The sequence below is a fragment of the Toxotes jaculatrix genome, chromosome 19, assembly GCF_017976425.1.
Source record: "Toxotes jaculatrix isolate fToxJac2 chromosome 19, fToxJac2.pri, whole genome shotgun sequence".
Classification (NCBI taxonomy): domain Eukaryota; kingdom Metazoa; phylum Chordata; class Actinopteri; family Toxotidae; genus Toxotes; species Toxotes jaculatrix.
The window spans coordinates 21,188,489-21,212,167 of NC_054412.1; the positions used below are offsets into that span (position 1 = coordinate 21,188,489).

The 23,679-nt window shown below is 41.4% G+C and overlaps 1 protein-coding gene across 1 annotated transcript in view; it reads left to right on the forward strand.

The window, feature by feature from the left end:
• The window catches only part of rad51b (RAD51 paralog B), a 38,592-nt gene that overhangs the window by 1,754 nt on the left and 13,159 nt on the right, over positions 1-23,679 (forward strand). Inside the window, exons 4-9 of the mRNA XM_041064445.1 lie at positions 2,171-2,307; positions 4,121-4,240; positions 4,457-4,640; positions 6,774-6,816; positions 15,892-16,010; positions 16,881-16,959. Coding sequence (XP_040920379.1) covers positions 2,171-2,307; positions 4,121-4,240; positions 4,457-4,640; positions 6,774-6,816; positions 15,892-16,010; positions 16,881-16,959 — 682 coding nt within the window. The remainder of the gene's footprint in view (positions 1-2,170; positions 2,308-4,120; positions 4,241-4,456; positions 4,641-6,773; positions 6,817-15,891; positions 16,011-16,880; positions 16,960-23,679) is intronic.

Sequence of the window (23,679 nt, forward strand, 5' to 3'; positions counted from 1 at the left end):
GTGGTCTGTTCTTTTATTGAAATGGTTAGATCAGCATTGGTTCAGTAGTTCAGCATTTCTCAAAACACAGCTTAGCTTAGCATAAAGAAACGGCGATGCTGATAGCCTGGCTGCAAAGGTAACCAGATGCTCACTAATTAAAGGTGCCCTGGGTAATTTTGCAGTACACAAACAAAAGTTATGTTTATTTTGAGTGTTTCACCAAAGACATTGTCTGTTTTCTGTGAGGAGCTGTTGCAAGCCAAAATACACGGTGGATCTCTAGCATATATCCGTTTTGCTCAAACATTCATTCATGCTGTGGTTGGCTTTAGATGCTGAATTCTGGCAAGAAAACACTTACTCCTTCAGAACTCCATTATGGTTTCAGTTGCTTCATTCAGGCCCTCTGTAAGGTGCAGTGGGAGCCATTTTGGAAATGATTGCTCCATGATAGTGGGTGTTGATTGACAGCTGTGATGGACTTTGGTGATTTTTTGTTCAAAGAATAAGCAGTAAACTTTCTGCAGATGCACAATTGTACTGTGTTTGTTGCTAAGGACAACTGGACACTGGTGTGAGCTGTAGGACTTCTGTAGGAATTCCCTGTCCATGTATAAGGGACGCAAATGAACAACCACCTTTTCCCACACTGAGACTTACATTGTATGTGTATACATGTATATACACATAGATCTCTTTGTTGTAGATTGGACATGTACATACAGATAAATCTAGTTGATTGTATCTATGATTGCTCTTCTGTCTTTTTTATTTTCTTGTTTTTTTGGTAGCACTGCAGGCAAACAGACTTCAGGTCGGGCACACACACTTTTCCAGAGATGGCTGTGGGCAATGTGATTATGTAGACATGAAATATAAGCTGAGAGATGAAAGCCTACAACTGTTTTTGTAGTAATATTTTTTAGGTTGTTCTCTAAAATGTCAGGTCAAGCCACATATATACCTTTTTAAATTACTTTTGAGTGATGAATACGTTCAACAGTGGGAGCCATTATTTCCCATTAGTGATCCTTTCATTTGTAGATAGGTTCTGCTGGAGAACCTCGCTGATGCGATGCAGTAGAACTGCGCTTCTTCTTTGCTGTTCTTTTAGTTGACAGAACAAATGGTGGAGTGGGTACAAGTATCCATATTCACACATATGATTCAGAGCATATCTACATCCATTTCTGTCTAACAGTGACTGAGATTTCAGTCCTTTTTTCAGATTTCAGATCCTTGCTATTTGCAGATGATGTGGTTTTTCAGGGCTTTATCAGACCCTGACATTCAACATGCACTGGGGTGATTTGCAGCCAAGTGCGAAGCAGCTGGGACGAGAGTCAGCACCTCCAAGTCTGAGGCCATGATTCTCTGCTGGAAAACAGTGGAGTGCTCCCTTCAGGTGTTGTACCGCTCCACAGTGGTCCAGTTTCCAGTCAGTCTATGTTCTGACCTTCACCAGTGATCATGAGCTTTGGGTCGTGACTGAAAGAATGAGGTCTTGGATACATGTGGCTGAAATGAGTTTCCTCCACAGGGTGTCAGGGCTCACCCTTGGAGAGCCCTGAGAGCCCCTAACCCTAACCCTAACCCTTACAGAGAGGGTTAGGAGCTCTGACATCAGGGGGAGCTTGGAGTAGAGTCACTGCTCCTTCCAGCATGATTTACATCCATGTTTGCTAGCTAGCATTGCTAGCTTTTGTTCTGCAGTTGCTGCAGTTCTTGGCACCTTACAACCATCTGTGTGTATCGCATCGGCCATGTATGTGTGTCCTTGTGCACATGCATAAGAAAATGGGGGCTCACTCATCAAAAATGGCTTCATAGTGCTGCTAGCTAGATCAAGAACTCCACAGGGAACCTTTAATGCATTAGGTCTCATATCTTTACACAAACTGAGGTGTAAAAAGGACTTATGCAGTTTTTCAGGGGGTTATGAGGCAGACATTAACTCCTCAAGAAATAGTCCTGTAAAACCAAAGCTTGTTCGGTTGAGCCTTAGAAGTGCTGGTAGGAGGGTTTGTTTGTTCCTCTCCTCCCACCTGTGCATTGTGTGCTGGAGGTTATATAGAAGCCATCCAGTTGACTGGAGTGCTTTAAATGCGAGTGCATACTCAAAGTGCATAAGTGCACGTGACAGACTGAGATGACAGCCAGCGTTAGTAATAACTCTGCTTCCTCTCAGGTGACAGGGCCGTCTGGCTGTGGGAAGACTCAGATGTGTTTGATGCTGAGTGTTTTGGCCACTCTGCCAAAGAGTGAGGGAGGCCTGGACAGCAGTGTGATCTACATCGACACGGAGTCGGCTTTCTCTGCTGAGAGGTAAGAGCCGCAGCTGTTTGCTGTCTTCATTTACTGGCTGACAGAACACACTGGTGAAATGATGGAAGAAAGTTATATTTTTGTTTTTATGCCATCATCTGGTCAAAAACATCTGGTCCGTCCCACACTAACACCACTACGTGACAAATCACACATCTTTGAGTAAGAAATGTTACACCATTATTAGCACCTCTGTATTCTTTCAAATAACATGTTCATGTGGAAGAAGCTTCTAAATGAACTGTTTATAGAAGAGAGTTGCTACATATATACAATTACTCTGATAAAGGGCGGTTTTCTCTTCTCCCCAGGATTTAAATCTTGAAAACAAAATGGAACTATCATTCAGACAGCACATCCAAGTCCACTTTTCTTATTGCAGACTGAAAAACTGCAGTCCTAGCAGCAAGTGGTAATATACCAGATCTCGTCATTCATTCATTCAGTCAATCAATCCTTCATTATCATCATCAGCCTGCTGCTCTTTAGTCTGAGCAAACACAGATTCTTTGAACAAACAAATGCTGAGCTGGTGGTTATTTGAAAATACTTCAGCAAACAGTGTTGCTCACCGCTTGAATGTAGAAATTCAAATGCCCAGGATAAAGTCTGAGAAGCTTTACACAACTTTGGTTGTGTAACTGAATCACCAATAGTCTGTATGATATAATCAAACAACTGAATCATCACTTGTAGAACAGTGTGCACTGGTATAGTGTAAACCTGTTAAAAACATGTAAAAAAAAGTTTTGAGCCTGTTTGAACATCCTTCAGGTTTTTATTTTCACTTGGGATTTGAACCAGGTTGTGTAAATCTCCTTTAATCCTCCACATGTTGTGGGATCACTGTAGTGGGCCTGTGTATTTATAAGAGATTTAAGTCACACAGATGGTATTTTGACAGAATTGCACAAAATATCAAATAATTTAAGAGATTTTAACGTCTCATTTGGTTGATTTTCATCTCAAGTTGCTATCCCAAATTTTGCTTCATTGATAGCTGTTGGGACAGCACGGTCAGTGAGATACTTAAGGTCCTCATTTACACAGTATTCCTCATTTAACACATGGGTCAGACGTGCTACTTTATAACTCTTATCATCACAATCCGATGCATCGCTGGAGAAAAGACATCTATTAATCACCCAGTCACAGGATTGCCATCAGGCCTCAGCATCTCCATTGATATTTGTCAAACCTGCCTTGGACTCAGAACCTGGATCTTTTGTCAGAGTTACACTGGAAGAATTTCTTTTGTTCCATATGATTTCTTGCACTTCTCCAGCTTTATTATCAACTTTCTGTTCAATTTCCAATCACTACTGTACCTGATATCGATACCAAGTTATTCATCATTTTCAATAAAACTGATTGATGGAAAGCAGAAGATAATAAGTTAGCTGCTGAAGTCTAATTGATTGCTGACAGGATTGGAGGTGTAAGGCAGCGATTCCTCTCAGTCTTAATTAAAAATGTTAACGACAGTAAAGAATGATCTGGAATCTGCATCTGAATCTTTCTCCAGTCAGATTCATACAGTTTGCAATCTTAATGAACTGAACTGGAGCTAATACTTCAAAGGAGTCACACATTTGTAAGCAGTCACATGGTACAAGTAAAATGATATAAAATTATATTTCAAATGGCTTGTCCTTGCATAGATTCTCTTAGATATTCAGTTATTGATCATCAAAAAGGGCTTGGAGGGCACTCCATCCACTTTTAGTGAATGGTGCCACTTTTGAAGTGGCAGAAATGAGCCTGTTGACTGAACGGTGCAGAAAGAGATGTTCTTCACTGCGTGTGGTTTCAGGCTGGTGGAGATCGCACAGAGCCGGTTCCCAGAATACTTCAGCTGTAAGGAGAGAGTCCTGCAGATGGCTGGGCGGGTCCATCTCTTCACAGAGCTCACCTGTCAAGATGTTCTCAACAGGTACACTACACCAACATGAAATGCATTTACATAGCACTTTTCTAGTCTTGTTGACCTCTCAAAGTGCTTTTACACTACAAGTCATATTCACCCATTCACCCACACACATATTCATACAGTGCTTTCCTCCAACACACACATTCATACACTTCCTACATACGTTCCTAAGAGTGGGATTCTCTCTCTGAATGGTGTTTCTGCTGTGACCTTTGTCAGACTGGAGAGACTGGAAGAAGACATCATCTCTACTGGAGCGGGTCTAATCATCCTGGATTCTGTGGCTTCAGTGGTGAGAAAGGAGATTGACACAACGCTGCCTGGCAACCTGATGCACCGCAGCAACCTGCTGTGCCACGAGGCCACCACCCTCAAATACCTGGCCCACCAGTTCAACATACCGGTAAGTACTCACACCAAGCTCCTTCTCTTTGAAGCGCTAGTGGTCTTCTGCGTACACAACTGGAATTTGATGTGCACGCTGTCCACCTAAAATCGTAACATTATCATCAGGACAGGATTTTAGTAAAGTCAGTATAAGTAAAGTTTGTGTAAATAAACAGATGTGACACCGAAGATACAAAATAAACACAAGCGGCTCCAAACAGTGGAGAAAGAGCAACAGAGAGAGAGAGAGAGAGAGAGAGAGAGAGAGTGGGCTGCTGATCTTGAGGGTTAGGGCTTTTAGTTTTACAACCCCAGCCAGTAGTCATCTGCATGCTGAGCGTTCACTGTTGTAATTTCATTTTATCACCACTAGATGTAAGTGCTGTCATATGGAGAGTTTTGTTTCTAATGAGATGCCAGCCATTAGCCATTAAGTCAACCCAATTAAGTCAATTAAAGTCATTAATTGCACAACAGTGACATAAATCAAGGTACTCTGTTTAGTATATCAGTCAGAAAATCACATCAGTTTATCTAAAGAAAAAATCTGAAAAGGAAGACTGGAAAGATGTGGACTTAGTAAACATTCTTTACTAAGAGTCAAATAAAATCACAAGAATGACCAAATAAAAAAGACATATGAGATGACAATAAGAGGATATAAGTAAATTAATTAAAGCATAGAACATTGAGGTGAAATTGTAACGCAACACCGTCGCACACTGTAGCCTCCCTGATTTGCAGCACCAGTTAACCTCATTTACAGATCCTCGGTTGGTTGGAGAAGCCCACATTTGTTGAGTCTTACCACAAGGTTTGAAGAGTATTTATCCTCAGCCGACAATTCTTAATGACAATTCTTCACCTGCCTTACAAGACCTAACAAGTCAGTTAAAGTCTGATGAGTTTATAAAATTCAGAGACTTTACAAGAGCACATGTTCCTATCACTTTTTCATTTTGTAAAGTTTGCTGAATTGGTTGGATCCACTTCTAAGACACCTAAAGACAGTTGTCAACAACAACAATTTAACTATAATTTGTAAGTGTTTATAATAGTTTCTACAATATCATTTATGTACATTTGCAAAGAATATGTGTGTAATATTTGTGCATACAACACAAGCAGTGTAGCAGACAGCTGGCACATGTGTCCTGCCCAGCTGATTTTATTCAAGCCCAAAAGCAGTTTGCTTCATAAAATGCTACTTTTCTCAAACAGAGCAATGATGTTGTGCATACTTTAGCACAGATAGCATGTCTAGCACTCAAACTCAAACTAAGCTAGAGGTCGATTCAAATGATCTGACTGGGCTGCTGACTTTGAATTTAACATTACCTCAGTTTCTGTGTGGTATGTTTTGAGGTGTCTCCTTAGGTTGAAGGTTTTCTTCCCAGCTATGTTGTAGTTGCAGGGCTTCTCTCCTGACTACTACACTCTGACTTTATAATATTACCAACTTTCAGACCAAGCCCTGCTGTTGCATTCATGCATTTTCCCCAGAACCATCTCATGTTTGCCGAGTCATAGGGCACAGCTGGATCCACGCTGTAGCGCTGTAGATGACTCGTTGCTGGGGTGCACAGTCAGCAGGAAGGTTATGAATGTATTCTAGCAACACTAGGTGAAGCTGTTTATATGACTGCATCAATCCAACACCACTTCAGTCATAATTCTAGCATATTTCAAGTTTAAATGGTATTGTCTCACCTTAAGATCTGACACAGCACTGTTTGCTTCATAATACATACATAAAAAAGAAAAAAAGTGGCTGTGACCTACAGGATTAATGAGAAGATGACAGTGTACATAGCTGAACTGCTCTCTGACTGCTGATCTATCAATTTTTGATTGTGATTTAAACACATCTGCTCTCTGCCAATGATGTGTTTAAGGCCTAAAAAATGCCAAATGGTCTGAGTGCTGCTTGAGCTGGTCATTGGTCATTGCAGAGGTCTGTCATACTATCAGAATTACACACATGTATCAGGGTAGGGTGAATCTAACTATTATTCTACACTTTGCTTTCAGTGTTGGTGTCAGTGATTTAGGATTCTTTTAGGATTGTAAACAAATGAAATATTCTCAGGATAAAATGTGTAATGAGTTACCTCCAGCTTATCTATACTTATTTGTTTTCTTTTTCTAGGTGGTCCTGACCAACCAGATCACAACTCATGTGGGGGATCAAGGTGAGAGTTGTTCTGTTATGGAGACATGTTGGAAGATAGGGGGATTTGGGGTCTAGTAGAGGACTGACCACAACAACAAGAGCGTGTGGTCCTCTGAAACCACATTTGTTTCCTCACAGCATGATTCCTGGCAGGAGTTGTGTGTTTGAGTCCCCTTAAAGAGTAACTGAACATCAGGCTGAGAAGCAGTGTTACTCTACCCTCTCTGCCCGAAAGTCTCAAGTCTGTTGTACCAATGTACACCTGTGTGTCACTGCATCATTGGATATCAACAAAGACATCTGCTGTTAAGTTACTCTTTGAAATCTATAGATTTGCATGATGAGGGTGAATGCTGCAGCGTAATGGAGATGAGCTGCCTGTGCAATGGCAGCAGTCATTGTTGTTCTGGTTGTATTTAATCCTTGTGGGCTATTAGCAGTTAGCAGTTAGAAAAGTTACTATATACTTATACTATACTTATTTGTATACTGAGAAAAAAAACATACTAGGTTATTGATTTCTACATGTTCAACCCTCCCAGTCTGATTTATTTTGATGAATGGAGGAACAGATGAGTTCTGCTCCTTGGTTCTAAGCATAGAAAGGTGTTATGGGTAATACATTGCAGACACTCACAGAGCAACCTCTCCCGTACTTCTCTCAAGCCTCAACAATGTCTTGTACAGCTTGTGCATCAAACAGGTTATTTTCACACTGCCCAGCTAACACAATAACAAAGGATATATTGCCTTTGGTGAGTTCTGGGTTTGCGTGATGTGAAACAGCAGCAGTAGCAAATGTTGGGTTAGCATTAGAAGTAACAAAATCTTAAGATTATAACTTTAAACACCTTAACGTGGGACATTTATTGGATGGACGAGTTGATGAAACACAATAAAAAAATCCAGTTTGAGTAAGCTGCCCTGTTAGCTCAGTTGGTAGAGCACGAGGTTTGAACCCACGGCACGCGCCTCACTGTGGGAGCTGCCATAGGACTTCAGTGCATTGTGTACTGGGCGGTAGTCGCCCCCCGTGACCTGGGCCTGGACCCAGAAAAGTCATCATCTGCCGATGACATGACATGACATGTTTGAGTAAAACAGCCATGAGTTTGAAGGCTTATGAGATAAGATTTTAGTCTGTCCATAATTGTGCATCGGACTGTGTGTGCACTTTCAGAACAGGGCTGAGCACACAAAACACATCCAGTCCTGCAGCTGCTCCACAAACAAGACAAGACAAGGTGTAGACAAGGACCTGGATGTAGTGTTTCTGTGACATTCCTGCTGTCGTTCATACACTTTCAAACTGTCTCTCCCTTTCTCTCTTCCAGCATCAGCCCCCCTTTGTCTTGTCAGTGTGTGTGTGCGTTTGTGGATGGAGAAAGAAACTTAGACAACAGAATCCAATTTAGCTGCCTTATGTAATCAGATTCATATCTCCCTCTCCCGCCTTGTCCTTGTTCCTCTTATGTTGGACCTGCTGGTTTCTGTTTCAGCCCAAGGAACTCCATGTGTCATCTTTTCTGTTCCATGTTGGTAGGCAGGGCTGTCATGTCACTATGGCATTACACAATGTCTGTGAAGATTCTCAGTCATCCAGATCATGGTATTTCTAAGTGTTGTACAAAGACAACTGCACTTGCTTGAGGTTCTTGAAGATGAAAGTCTTCTTCGATTTACAGAATTGAAAGTGGGAGAGAAGGATGGTGTGGTTGATGGTGTCAAAAGCTGCAGTAAGGTCGCGGAGGATGCAGATGCTGAGGTGAACAGAATCTCAGGAGAGGTTGTTGGTGACTTTGAAGTGGGCTAATTCTATGCTATGCTGTGAAAAAAAAACTCATATTACTGGAGTTGAGGTGGGCTTTGAGTTGGCTAAATAAAGCTAAAAACCCAGCTTCTGCTCCTCTTCTGCTCATAATTTTCTCTCTGGTGGTGTCTGACTGTCATCCGGTGGCGTCTGACTGTCATCTGTGTTTTGCGCTCTAATGTTTATTAGTTATGTTGTCCTTTAAAATGTACGTTCATATGTCTTTCATTTGTGGCTCTTTGTTATCTGTCTGTTATTGTACATCACCAGACTAATTTCCCCTCCAGGGATTAATTTATCAAAGTAAAAAAAAAAAAAACGGTTTAAAGAGAAACAGCTCTGCTCTCCACCTACTTCTTATCTCCTGTGTGGCAGGACAGAAAAACACTGGGTGAATGTGAGGTTTTCCGCCCTCCTGGTGTTTAATCTAGCGGAGCTGCAGTTGTCCAAACTGAAACTCCCTCTGACCTCATTTAGTGAAGACTCAATAGCTCAGCCGGTGCCAAGAGCTGCCTCTGCCAACAGCATAGCCACCAGGAGAGGAAAAGGACAGGCAGTAGAGAAGGAGATACAAACGGAGGCTGGAACGGCTCCATCCAAAACCCAGAGACAGACAGGGCGAGGTGGAGAAGGCTCCATACACACTGGAGGAACTGGCAGCACTCTGGAAGAGTGAACTGGTTGTGTCTGTATTTGGCAGTTTACAGTCAGAATGTTTCATCACCCAGGACCAAGTTTAATCGGGTTAGAAAAAAAGAGGTTTGGTTTATTTGATCTAAGCTTGAGTTTGCTGTGAAATGCTTGGGTTGTTTTAGTCAAGTTATAATATATAGCAAAGATCTTTTCAGAAATGTATAGAGAGAAAATACATTTATATAAAAGTTGAGATTAAGTTTGGAGTCAGTGGATGAAACTTAGTGTTGAGTTTCTGGAAAACGTAAATGATGTTTTTATCTGTGAAGGTTAGAAAGAAGACCTAGTTCATCCTGTCCTAATCCTAATAAGTCCAGCTTCACTGAGTATTTGTATTTGATATTTATATTTTCCTTCATACAGCAGTAACTTATAGATACAGTCATGTCACCAAAACCAGTTCGTTTTAAGGCATTATTGCCACACTTCCATCTCACAACTGAACAACTGTTCAGTGTCACTTTTACAGGTTCAACACCAAATAATGTCCCTGATATATTCCTAAATCTTGTGCGTGTTTTTTCTAGGAACACAATATGGTTCTTGAACTTTGGATAAGTGAATGAAGTCGTTAACTTTTGGATCCATCACCCCCTCACAATATAGTGCGAAGTAAAATGTCCAATTTCTGGTCCTGAAGGTTCATTCTTGGGATCTGAAGGTGCTGAATGGTTTGTTGTAAGTGCTGACTCCTTGTGACTTGAAGACTCTGGGTAGATGTTCTGTCAGTTCAGTTATGTAAGACAGTTTTACTTGGATGCTTCTGGTGGTCACTGTTGATCTAGCAGTCTGTCCTTGTCTTATGTCAGAGTGGGATTCTCATCATTCACTCCTTGGAGTGCCCCTCCCAGATTTTTGGAGTTGTTGTGCTGCTGGACCCTTGAGTTTTAGGCCATTATTCTTTTCAAATCTGCTCAAATTTAGCTAGGTGTCATCAGGACAGTAAGTAAACAGTTAATTTCTTCCTGCCACAGATTCTTGGCTGGACTGGACCACCCCTACCCTGTGGACAGCGTCTCTTTTTTTCTCTTTGTCTCCAATCCTGTGTGATTGACTGTGTCACAAAGGCTTCAGTGATTTAAGCCCTTTAATGCTGTTTACTAAGACATAATTCATGCTCTTATACTGCTTCTACTGTACTGCTGGCACCACCAAATGACAGCACTGACACCATGCCCCTGTAGTGAAAGCAGCATGTTAGCATAGCAGCAGCAGCAGCAGCTTTCAGTTCTCAAACTGTGTCTGCACAGGAGGCATTCAGGTACAGAACCGAGTGTAGGTTAGCCACGTTTGGCAGCGCTTAGAACCCAACACACAACTGTAGTTACATGCTTAACCCTCGTATTGTCTTCCCATTTACTACGCACCTTTTGTCCTCCCGGGTCAAATTGACCCGTCTATTTTGACTGCTTATAAAGCATGAGGTATAAAATGATCACCAAATTTTTTTGTTTCATCTTTTCAGTGAACTTGTTTCCAACACATTAACATATATTTTACTCTTATTTTTGTAATTTATGGTATAATAGACCTAATTTACATAAAATTACACCTCATTTTTGGGTAAAAAAAAAGCAGAAATTGTGAATTATTTTGACTGTAGTTATGATCAGAGGCACATATGTTGATGCATTATCACAGACTGGTATATGTAAGAGTTTAGTCAGGATACTGTTTTGAAACCATTTAAAAATTTTTAATGGCAGCAAATAGTCACACCTGTTGTCCTCCTGGGTCAAATTGACCCAGTCTATTTTGACTGCTTATAAAGTATGAGGAATGAAATAATCACCATTTTTTTGTTTCTCCTTTTTAGTGAACTTGTTTCCAACACATAAACATATATTTTACACTTATTTTTGTAATGTATTGTATAATAGACCTCATTTACATGAAATTATACCTCGTTTGATTATGATCAGAGGCACCTATGTTGATGCATTATCACAGACTGGTATATGGCAGAGTTCAGTCAGGATATTGGTTTGAAACCATTTAAAATTTTTTAGTGGCAGCAAATAGTCACACCTGTTGTCCTCCCGGGTCAAATTGACCTATCTATGGAATTGATTACTGGTTGACCCCCCCCACCCCGCCTTGACAACAATAACCTCAACCAGGCGCTTCCTGTAGCTGTGAATCAGACCTGCGCATCATTCAGGAGGAATTTTAGCCTATTCATCCTGGCAGAACTGCTTTAGCTTTGTCATATTTGGATGTCTCGTGTGTATGGCTCTCTTCAAGTCATTCTATTGCATTTCGCATCTGTATTGGGTTGAGGTCTGGGCTCTGACTTGGCCACTCCAAAAGGTGGATTTTGTTTTTCTGAAGCCAGTCTATTGTGGACTTGCTCTGGTGTTTTGGGTCATTGTCCTTTTGGATCATCCAAATACTACAGAGTTTCAGCTGACATTCTTACATTATCCTGAAGAATTTTTTTTATACACTTATGAGAATTTTCCCATCAATGATTGCAATGATTGCATAATGTGCCTAAAATAATAACACAAAAAAATCAGATCTTTCAAGTCTTGAGAACAACCATCTCATTGAGAACAACTACAAAAACGAGTTTGGACTCTTTGGACTAGAGCTACTCTGACTGATAAAAACCACTCAAACTTTTTGAGTTTGCTCCGCACAAGAAGAATATGCATATGTGAGCCATGCCTCGCCAAAAAGAGCTTTCAGAGGATCTATGATCAAGAATTATTGATTTACATAAAGCTGGAAAGGGTTACAAAGTGATTTCTTTGCGGACTTTAGAAATTCACCAGTCCAATCATTCCAACCATAAAGTATGGTGGAGGAAACATCATGATTCGGGCCTGCTTTGCTGCATCAGGCCAGCTTGCAGTCATTGAGAGGAAGATGAATTCCCAAATGTATCAAAAAATTCTTCAGGATAATGTGAGAATGTCAGCTGAAACTCTGTAGTATTTGGATGATCTAACAGGACAATGACCCAAAATATCAGAGCAAGTCCACAACAGACTGGCTTCAGAAAAACAAAATCCACCTTTTGGAGTGGCCAAGTCAGAGCCCGGACCTCAACCCAATACAGATGCTATGGAATGACTTGAAGAGAGCCATACACATGAGACATCCAAAGAATATGGCAGAGCTAAAGCAGTTCTGGCAGGAAGAATAGTCTAAAATTCCTCCTGAACGATGCGCAGGTCTGACTCAAAGCTACAGGAAGCGCCTGGTTGAGGTTATTGCTGCCAAGGTTGGGGGGGAGATCAGATCACATTTTATGACAAATTTATGCAGAAAACCATGAAATTCAAAAAGGTTTACATACTTTTTCTTGCCACTGTGTTTTGGGTGATCACTGACAGGCATATGTCAAACAGTAGCTAGGAGCCAAACAAATATGATTTACGAAGCACAATACTTATTTCAAAACATGCCTAAAACTGTTTTGAACTTTAGAAAAATACAATCAACAGAGAAACTGTGTGTGTGTGTGCGTGTGCGTGCGTGCGTGTGCAGCCCCATGTAGGTAAATCAGAAGTTGTGATGAAATCAGGTTTACACATCTGTAGCTTTGAAGTTGTATGTGTGTGTGTGTGTGTGTGTGTGTGTGTGTGTGTGTGTGTGTGTGTGTGTGTGTGTGTGTGTGTGTGTGTGTGTGTGTGCGAGCGTGCATGTGTGTGTGAGTGCATGCATGTGTGTGTAGCCCCATGTAGGTAAATCAGAAGTTGTGATGAAATCAGGTTTACACATCTGTAGTTTTGAAGTTGTGTGTGGGTTAGGGTTAGGGTGGGTGTGTGTGTGTGTGTGTGTGTGTGTGTGTGTGTGTGTGTGTGTGTGTGTGTGTGTGTGTGTGTGTGTGCATGTGTGTGTTAGAGGTAATTTTGTTTGTTTGTGTGTATGTTCATTGTGCTGGAAAGAGCAATAGTGTGACCCACTGCACCACTAAATATGGCTGGGTCAAATTGACCCGGGAGGACCACAGATGCTATAAATTTGAATAAAACACACATACTTCAACAAAAAAAGTCATAATTAATTTTCCCTGCAAAGAGCATAGTGTGGAACCATCCATGTACTTTTCAGGCAATTGTATGGAAGAAAACCAAAGTTATGGCATATTAACTTTTGAAAACGGGTCAAATTGACCCGAAGACAACACGAGGATTAAAAAAGAAGAAAATACACAAAGTGTTTTAAAAAAATGCGCTTTGGTAACAAACGCAAATTGTTACGTAGCCTATGGAGACCACTGGGCTGATTTTAGATAGAAGTGTATCTGTTCCATCAGACCTGAATGGACCTTGAATTTAGATTACTTGGCCCTTGCATTGTAATTTGTGGTGCTAGAGTAATGGCATGTGGAACTTATAGGAAAATTTATTTTTAGGTTTAAAATTGTTTTGCCTGAGAGTGGAGGCAAATGATTCATCATCAAAAACATTCTGTTTCCTGCTCTGGGGATGTATTCAAATTTCTTCCAGCCCAGCTGTGTGGTTCATGTTGGTGTTAAGGGGGTCGGTTCAGGGAGATGATGGTGTTGTCAGGACACGGAGTCTGTTAGAGGTTTTGCCTCTGAAATTAGTGAAGTCAGAGTTGCTGATGTGACAGTAGTGAGACAGGACCCCTGCTTAGCATGTGGAAAAAACATGACGGCAGAGAGCAGGGGGGACATTGGTGTAAAATCTCAGTGAACCCCTGACAGGTTAGAAAAAGGTTGTACTAGCAGTTATACTTGTAAGAGAGGCTGGGCTTCATGTCCCAAACCCACATTTGAGCTGCTCAGTTTACTAACATCAGACACTTGTCAGGATTCAACAGTGAGGCTCAGAGGCTTTAGCTACAGATGTGCTACCAAATCATGTGTGATGCCATAGGTGTGAAATGCCATGAAAATTCACATCTGCGAGTATGCAAGGGTCTGCTGGGGTCCGAGTGATATAAATTTGGTCATCAGAAGGTGTGAGGCTCTGTGTGGACGTTCATGTACTCTCCGTTTGGTTGATCTGTGGCAAGTGGACTCCAAGCAGAGTAGGAAGTAATATAAATAGAACAACTGTGCATCCCTGATGTCTGCTTCTGTTCGTGTACACATCTGTTATAATTAAGTCCTTAGCTTGGTGTATCATCGTCTCCTTCAGCACCACTCATATCCTACTGTGCTTGTACGAGGGATCGAACGGGCGACCCTCAGATCTCAGGTCATTCCAAAGTCCAAAACTGCACTCTTTACCTGCTGCGCCATGGCCGCCCCTCAGACTCCTGATAACATAAGCCCTTTTCTGGAATCAAGGCTATTTCTAGCCCATTAGCAACTGACTGTAACTAACGTTGGGTATCTTATAACTATGAAATCAGTTGCTTACGGTAGCAGCTTGTGGACTTGAGACGAGACGAGAGGTTCATCAGTTCTGTCCCCATCTTCTTCCTGAGCTGACAGCAAGTGCTGCTGGCTTTGTCCACCTGAGAATAGTTCTTCTAGCTGGCTGTTAATGTTACTCTACTGCTGGCAAAGTGCATTGGCATGATCATGTCAATAACTGGCATTGAAAATATGTTTATGTTAATTTGTTTATGCTATGTAATGTGCTTAACAATGGCAAATGGCCACTTGGACTCTGTGTAGTATATCCTGTATTATTTTGAAAATCCTTACCTTTTGTGTCTGTTGTTGTTGTTTTACTTCCTTCCGTTTTCCGCCTGTTTTCTGTATAGTTGAACTTGTTTGCCTCTATTGGACGGTTTTCAACATTTTGGACCGCTGCCTGACTCACCCTCTCGTAAGCATTTTGTTCGACTTTGTTTAATAAATCACAGATCTTCACTATGTCCTTCTCTGGCTTCTGTAATTGAGTCTAATCGCCTACTTTCCTGTAACCCTGTTTGCACCAGTTTTAACAGTTTCTTTGTCATTGTCACTATAAAATTAGTGTTTCTGTTACCAGTTACATTAATTCAGTTACGGCGTGCAAACACAAATACACCATAGGACCTTTTAGTTTTTGATTTTGTTTATGAGGTTGGGGCCTGTTTAGTTCCTGGGAGTATTGAACTGAAAAAGTCCTCCTTAGTACTTACACTGTACTACCGATGGCAACAGGGACACACTATATCACTCAGCTTATGGGTATCAGGCAGTTATTCCTTAAAACTATGTCATCAGATTTCAGATATGAAAAGTCTACATTTTTATTGATTTTAGCTTTAGGCTGTTTCTGATTAAAGAATAAGTAACAGACAATCACTGCCCATTTTTGCAAAGATAAAACAAATGTTTGACTTTGAGTAGTCATTAAAAGTAGAACAGTTTAATTGCTGTGGTCAACACTATTGGTTTTAGAGACAATCTTGGGGACTGGGATCAGGTTTACCAATGTGCCATCTTGTTTTTTATTTTACAGTTAAAGGACCATGTACAGTATGAAACATAAATGTTATGATGTGATGTACTGGATTAGAGTTAGCCTACACTAATCTATTTAACAAGTGTTCAATAGTTATTTGACAGTTTGGCATATGAATGATTAATTCATCATAAGGCCATAATTATCATCATCTCATTAAAACCCTTGTTCTACAGTCCAGAGACCATGTCTGGTCTGCTGTGTGTTTCAGGGTCTGCCCTGCCTGCTGAAGTGGATTCTGGGTTCGTGACTGCGGCTCTGGGGAACACATGGAGTCACAGCGTCAACACACGTCTTATTGTCCAGTATGTGAACGCACATCAGAGACAGGTGAGAGATGCAAGTGTACAATGCTCATTTACACTTGACCTTAGAGGCTGATCCTGGTGTATAAGCTGATAAAGTAGGACATTTGGGGCACAGCAGTCTCAGTTCAGAGTATACGTAGAGGGACAAATAGAATAATGCTGTGGCGAAAAAAGTTTAAGGCCATAAGCAGAAAAAGTGTTCCATCATCCTTTTCAGAGCTGAGGATGATTATGTGTTCTCCTTCATCAAAAAATATCTGTAATTGTTGTGTTAAACTGTTGCTGAAGACTTCATGCTGCTGCTTTGCATTAAACACTTAAGCAGCAAGGAAGACTTGTATTAATTAATTGTGAAGCAGCTACAGCAAGTACAACCTCAACCGCAAGGAAGTGGTCTTTATTATAATATGAATACTTAGTGATGTATGTAAATTGAAATTTTGGATTTAAAAAAAGTTTAAGAACCCCATATCTAAAGGGACCACACTACCCTATTGTCAGTGGCTTATGGATCCCATATGAAGGGATTCCACAAGGAACTCTGTGGGGTTTCCTAAGATAGTCCATAGTCAGGACAAGGTTCCTTCAAGCCCATCACCACCACTTCTGCCTTCTTGTTTTCACTTGCTGGTATCTGACTTTAATTCTGTATGACACTACCCCTGATCCTTGAGCACACTCTGGGTCTCTTCAGATCAAATGGACTGCTAAGCTAACTCTTCGCATTGCGTAAGTCCAAACACTCAGTGAGTGCACATGAGTAACACAACCAACTAAAAACTTTCATCCCTCCTCTCACTCTTATCCTCCCTGGTTTTTTTTCTGTCGTTTTTCTGTCTTTTTGTGACCTTTTCTTACTCCGCTTTTCTTTCACTGTCTTCTTGTTTTTCAGATATTGATAGCCAAGTCACCTGTGGCTCCATTTGCTGTGCTGAACTACACCATTCAGAAGCAGGGAATCTGTATAGATGGTGAGTGAACATCTGTCAGTTTGTTAGACCGCAGTCACAGTATTCAGACAGTGCTGTGGCTGTCCTGTTTTGGATTTAGTGTTTATGTAGCAGTGCTTATTGTACAAAGTGATTTATCATCATTTATTATTGGAAATCAAAGATCAAACAAAACAAAAGTCACCAAAGCACAGAGAAATTCCAACAGAGGGACAAAGGTCCAAATGAAAAGTTTCAAAGGAAACTTCCAGAGTGGAATTCATATTCATTTTGTGAGCTAATGTTAGCCAAACTGCCAAATGAAACTGTCGGCCGTTACCTGGTCAACATGCATCCTAAGCCAGCGTCTATACACTCGCCCTGAGATGGACTGTTAGGAAAACTTCTCTTTGTATATTTCTGATATTTAATTTAAATTATAGGTAGGTTTCATCATATTTGTTATTCAACAACATAACATTATTTTCCAAACCTCTACATTCTAACTAAATTGCTGTCGAGTACTGACCAGAGGCTACAGTTGTGTTAACAGATAATAAACAGCAGTCGTAATCTCTCAGTCATACTTGAACTGCCAGCTCCAGATGCTTCAGGACACAGCAGCAGCTTGTCCTGTCAGTCTGTCAGCATTAGCTCAGCAGCTAAAGTACAGACTGAGAGCTGTCCACATCAGTTTAGATCATATCTGATATCTTCAGTTTTAATTGTTATCCTTAAGGGAAACCACATAGCAGCCAGTGCTGTTAATTTGTGCATACAGATGAACAGAAAAATGTTCTTTCTATTCTATTTTTTTTTTCAACTTGTGTTTATATATTCCCCCTCAGACAGAGTAGTGGGAAGTACTAATTACCCTCTCATGTGAATATATGACCCCCCTCCTCCTCCTTGCTAAATCAAAGCCTGGAACCAAATTTTATCTCTTGCATTAGATTCCTTGTTTGACTTGCCAGTTAACAGGATCTTGCATAATTCCTATTGTGCAGTGGGAGTAAACACCCTGCTGAGCAGATCTTTAGTAAGTCCTCATAATGTTGACATGCCAAGTAAATAGGCACTGAATGTTTCTGACTAACGTTTCAGGATTAACTGGTCTAATGAGAGGACACAGTCTGGCACATGGTTTATTGTCCTTCAGTCCCAACAGACACTCATCAGGCTGATGTTACTACTAATTGAGCACGTTATTTTATGGCAGCACTGTTTAGTTGACCTCTTTTCATAAAAAGTTAGATCATTGGTGACTGATCAACAGACTGATGACTCTCCAAGAGCTTTAGTTCTTAATGCTACAATAACTTCACATTATTAGCTGATGGAACAAATGAACTTGTTTTTAAAACTGTGCTTGTTCTGAACAAGGCTAGATGCACAGAGATGTTCATCTCTAGAGGTAGAACTAAAAAGATTGTATTGGACTTATTCAGCTTGCCCCTCCTTTCTCTAGTCAAGCCAGTTTTATTTCTATAGTGCTGAATCCTAAAATGAAATGATCTCGAAATGATCTCAGGGCACTTTTCCTATAGATTTTAAATAGATTATTTATACAGAGACACAGCTTTTCCCCCATGAGCAGCACTTGGTGACAGTGGAGAAGAAACACTCCCTTTAACAGGTAGAAACCTTGTACAGTACCCGGCTCATGGTGGCCTGGTGGTTAAAACAAAACAGGTGCCTGCCCTGGATTCTGATAGGCAGGGAACTCTTTTCAACGCGTATTACTTTAGCTGATCTGAATGAAGTTTATTCCTTGTTTACAATACTCAGTACTCAGTACCCATAACCCATAACCCAGTGATGTACCATCATGCTGGGCCAAATCAGCTAAATCAACATTTTATAATAGTGTTATAGGTTCACTTACATTGCATGCTCCCTCGCTCACCCTCGTACCAAGGCCTCATCACTTTAATTTGTCGTTTCTTCACATTTAGTTCAGAGGCACTTCTGAGTGCCTGTGACAGATCAGATCAGACATCAGTGATGGTTGGTACTCAAACTCAGACAGAGTGAATGGATGGTGTTTACCAGATGTTGAGTTTTTAACATCAAGATCTCAACTATATTATCTGCCCAGAGAATTCACCAGTGTGTTTTTTTTATTGCTGTTTATGTTCCTCCTCAAATTCAGCTACAAAGCTGATAAAAAGAGTCAAACCATCATTAAAAATGTGGACAAATGCACAGTGTGCCACATGTTCAGAGACGCTGCCACCCAGTAGAACCACATCAGTCTGAAGGAATATGCATCATTAGTGACATCATACATCAGCTGATGTGTTGATAATGTGGTGATCACAAAGAAGATAAAAACATTCCCCAACCAGAAAGCCTGGGGGAATGGGGAGCTGACGGCTCTATCCAGGGCCAAAAAGCAGAGACATCAACAGAGACTTAAGAAGGCTAAAATCTATGTGCCAAGGCCTTCAACTTTTACAGAGGCGCAACAGAAAGCATTGCTAAGTGGAAACATCACAAACTGTCATGGGATGTGCACGCCCAAGGACAGTGAGGCTCTGTAGCAGGTGATTAAAACCAGCCAGAAGGTCCCTGCACAGAGCCCAAAGGATACTGAAAGATAATACCCCCCTGCCACGGCCTGTTCAGCTTGCTGCCAGTTGCTTTCCTCAGTCTGTGAGACAACTAAATTCATCGTCCACACTCCACCACAATAATAGTTTTATTTATTCATCCATTTATATAACTTTTGTTTTTTTGTGAGTAGCACAAAGGGGCTCCATCTGTAATTTTGTTCTACAATCCTGTGTTACATAATGATAATTAAAATCAACCTTTAATCTTGAATCCCACATGATTAATAGGCTGGAACTGTGACCAGAAACATTGTGGTTCCATGCTGATTGCTTAAAAATCTGAAACTCTGCTCATTTCTAGGATTTTTGGTGTTTTAGTGTCATGTTTCCCTGGTGACACTAACGTTTCTCTAACTCCAACTCATCCATTATTGTTTCATCCATAGTCCCTAATACAACTAGCATGTAGCTCCCTCACTTGCAGGCTAAAGGTTCTCCACAAGGAGGAGCTGTTTTTTCATTGTCATTGTCCACACAATGTGGACACTTGTGCCACCTTTAGCAAAGGAAAATAATAGACCAGTGAAAACCTGCATGTTTGTGTGGCTGCCTGTAGGCATGGACAGTAATATCACCCATCACAGATGAAGTTTTTCTTTAGTACACAGTAGGTGTTGTTTTGTTGGCAGTTGACACCTTGGCCACGCCTCTGTAACAGTTTGATCTCACCAAACTTGAAAACAACAAGGGAGTAAAGTCATCTGATACAATATATTAATATACTAATGAACTTGATGACAGTGTCAATAATGGTAAATAAGAGTAACATTTAACGTTTGCTACATTGTAATGTTATTGTTAGCATTGTCATAACAGTGACGTAGAGATATGGTTTGCAAGGTCAGTAGTGTTAGCTAGCATTTTTTTTCCTAATGGATAGCTGACACAGGTAAAGACAGTGCCCCCTACTGCTGCTGTCTGGCAAGCGATACTGACGTATCTACTGCCTTACCACCAAGGGGGGAGTTTCAGCAGTGAGGATCACTTCCACGTTCAAAAAGCTGCAGTTCCTCGTCTGCTGCCGGGGGCTGGCTCCAGAAGTGAGCAATTCTCCATTGATCCCCATGTTAAAATTGCCAACTTTACAACCTAAAAAAACATATCTACAGCCTGGTACATTTTTTGTTTTTTGTCTCTATTTATAGTTTCCACCAACGTGAACACTGTGGAGGGGATGAATTCTTTTGTACCACAAGAATTTTAGTGTTATTTAGGCTTAAAATTCTTTCATAAATTAGGGCGCAGTTGAGTGACAGCTCCATAGACAAGCACTGGCAGTTAGCTCTTTGCTAGCATCGGCTGGGCTAGACGGCTACATCCAGAGGCTTACGGCTACCTCCAGCGGGTGACAGGGGCTGCAGTGTCCGTGTTTGTTTGCCAATGTTCGGATAGGTTTTTGTGACAATATGGCTTGTTGTAGTGTAGACTGTACTGAGTGTCGAAGGAGTCTGTGTTGCAGTTTTTTAAGTAAATTTATCACTATTTTACCTGGATGTTTGCACTAATTAGCATGTATTAGCACTCAATTGCCGATTTATGGTCACTGCTGATACAGATAGAAGACCGGTAGGAGAAGATCCCAGCCAGTTTCTTGCAGAGGCCCATTGCACGATCCTGGGATCCTTCATTGCATTCTCTAAGATTACAAAAATATATGTATTAACACATTATCATGATGATCAAAAAATGTATCATGATGATCATTATCAATTTATCATAGCTGTGAAGTAGAAATATTTGACTGTAATTTGGCTGGAGAGATGACAGAGCCTATCTTCATTACATTTTGCTGTTATTCATTTATTTTCTACCGCTTAATCCTCAGGGTCGCGGGGGAGCTGGAGCCTATCCCAGCTGACTATGGTCGAGAGGCGGGGTACACCCTGGACTGGACACCAGTCAATCACACAAAGATAGACAACCACACACGCACACACTCACATGCTAATTAACCTATCCCATTTTTGGTATTGTGGGAGGAAGCCAGAGTACCCGGAGAGAACCCACGCAGGCACAGAGAGAACACAGAAGGGCCCAGACCGGGGTTCGAACCTGGTACCCTCTTGCTGTGAGGCAACAGTGCTAACCACTGCACCATCGTGCCACTCACATTTTTCTGTTATTAATTATTAATTAACCACACAATCAGGAGAAAGAGAACCTACTCACCTATGGTCAAGTGGAGCCTGTGCCTGAAATAGTGCAGCCTCGTCCAGCCACTGATTTCAGCCGCCAGTCTTACGTTTGAGGCATTGTCTGTGGTAATACAGACGAGGTTCTCCTCCTTTAAATCCCACGCAGCCATCACTTGCCTCAGGCCATCGACAGTGTTTTGCCCCGTGTGGTCTTCGGGAAAGACACTTTGTCTTCAGGTTGAAGTCCGTGTCAATATAATGTAGCGTGAGGCTTGACCACAGGTCCGTTGTAGCGGCGAAATGTTCTGCTGTATGAACATCTTGTGCAACTTTCTCACGACATTCATGAAAAAGTGCAGGCAGTGCAACACTGCTGAAATGGTGACGCGATGGCAGTGTGTAACGCTTTTCCAAAGTAGTCACCAATTTCTTGAACCCCGGGTTGCTAACAGTGTTGATTGGGCTAAACTACTGTTTGTGTTCGGGGGCGGGGTTCATCTTCTGTTGTCATCAGTCTTACAACTCCCTGACAGATTTGGCCACTGTAACATTTGCTTGTTCGGCCACTGTAACATTTACTTGCAACTAGGAAAAAAAACATGCTCTTCTTCACACACAGGTCAGTTGGAGAGCTAGTCTGTTAACTGCTCCAACCCTCTCTGGCTGAAGGTAACTACTGGGTGATGGAACACACATCACTAACTGGGCTCAGCTTGCGATTTTTTGGCATGGGGGTGTCGTCCCAGACAATCCCAGACATTCTGTACCACCACCACCATTGTGTTAATAGACAGTGACTTAACAGACATTTATTTAAATGGAAATCTTTTTAATCTGTTCTTAAGTGTAACACACTGACATAATTTCAGGTTATGCAGTGTTGCGTAACAGAGTCATGTCATTAGATGCACATCAGCTGACGGCAGTAGTATGCACTGGACATGCCCTACATACCGAAGAAGTCAGGGTACAGCAGCCAGGATGCACCATCAAGATACGGGCAGACTGACAGAATTTAGACAAGCACATGATGTATTTGAACATGGATATTGTTGCTCTGTGACTGACAGCGAACTTATTGCTTTGCACCATAAAGCCCTGCCAACATGTACTTGAAAATAAATGATCAAATAGTTCTAAATAGTGAATAATCTACTTTAACCCAGGCTTATTATCTTATGTAGCCTTCCTCCAAATCTGTCAGGGAGTTGTAGGTTTAGCTGGGGAAAGCTGATGTAAGAAGGAGGTAAGCTTGTGTGGGATATTCTAATCCTGAATCCTGGAACTGATGTAAAATTACCTTCCCTGTTAGGAAAATGATTGGAAAGCAGACTGTAGATAGCAGGGGAAGGGAATAAGTAGAGGACAGAGAGATACTCAGTGCACCTTAGCAAGATGCAGCATGCCTGGGAAATCGCTTACTGTCACTGCCTTGAGGATTATTCCTGGGCCTGTCTAGAGAGGCCAAACTGGCAGAGCATGTGGAAAGAAAAAGTGCTCTCACTGCATAACTGCCCCACTGTATAAGGCTACAGAAACTAGCTCAGTTCGAGTTGTGTTCCATGTGGTATCTGGCTGCAGGAGAACAGGTTCTAACGCATCATTGGAGTCCCAGGGGAAAGACTGGTGTCTCAGAGAGAAGGTGACAGGAACATGAGCGCTCACACACATGCCTGATGTAGTATGAACAGAACCGTGTGTGTGTCCGCTGTCTGCCACCGTTTTTGCCTGTAAGGACAGACAGTTGTTTGGCATGTGCATATTTGCTTTCTTGAGTATGTCCAGTTAAATTTGATATTGCTGTTATGGGATGCACTGGTTTTGAACTGGTAGTGTTGGTGTTTCCTTTGGGGTTGTATTCACAAAACGCCTTGACAAAGCTCCCAGTTGGCTGAGCTAGAAAAACCTGTAAAGCTAAAGGGCAGTCCTAACATTAGGATTCCTCTGTTTTTGGTTTGAGAGTTCACAAAGTATTTTAAAAGCGTCTATCCAGTCTGAGAGAAGTTCGAGGT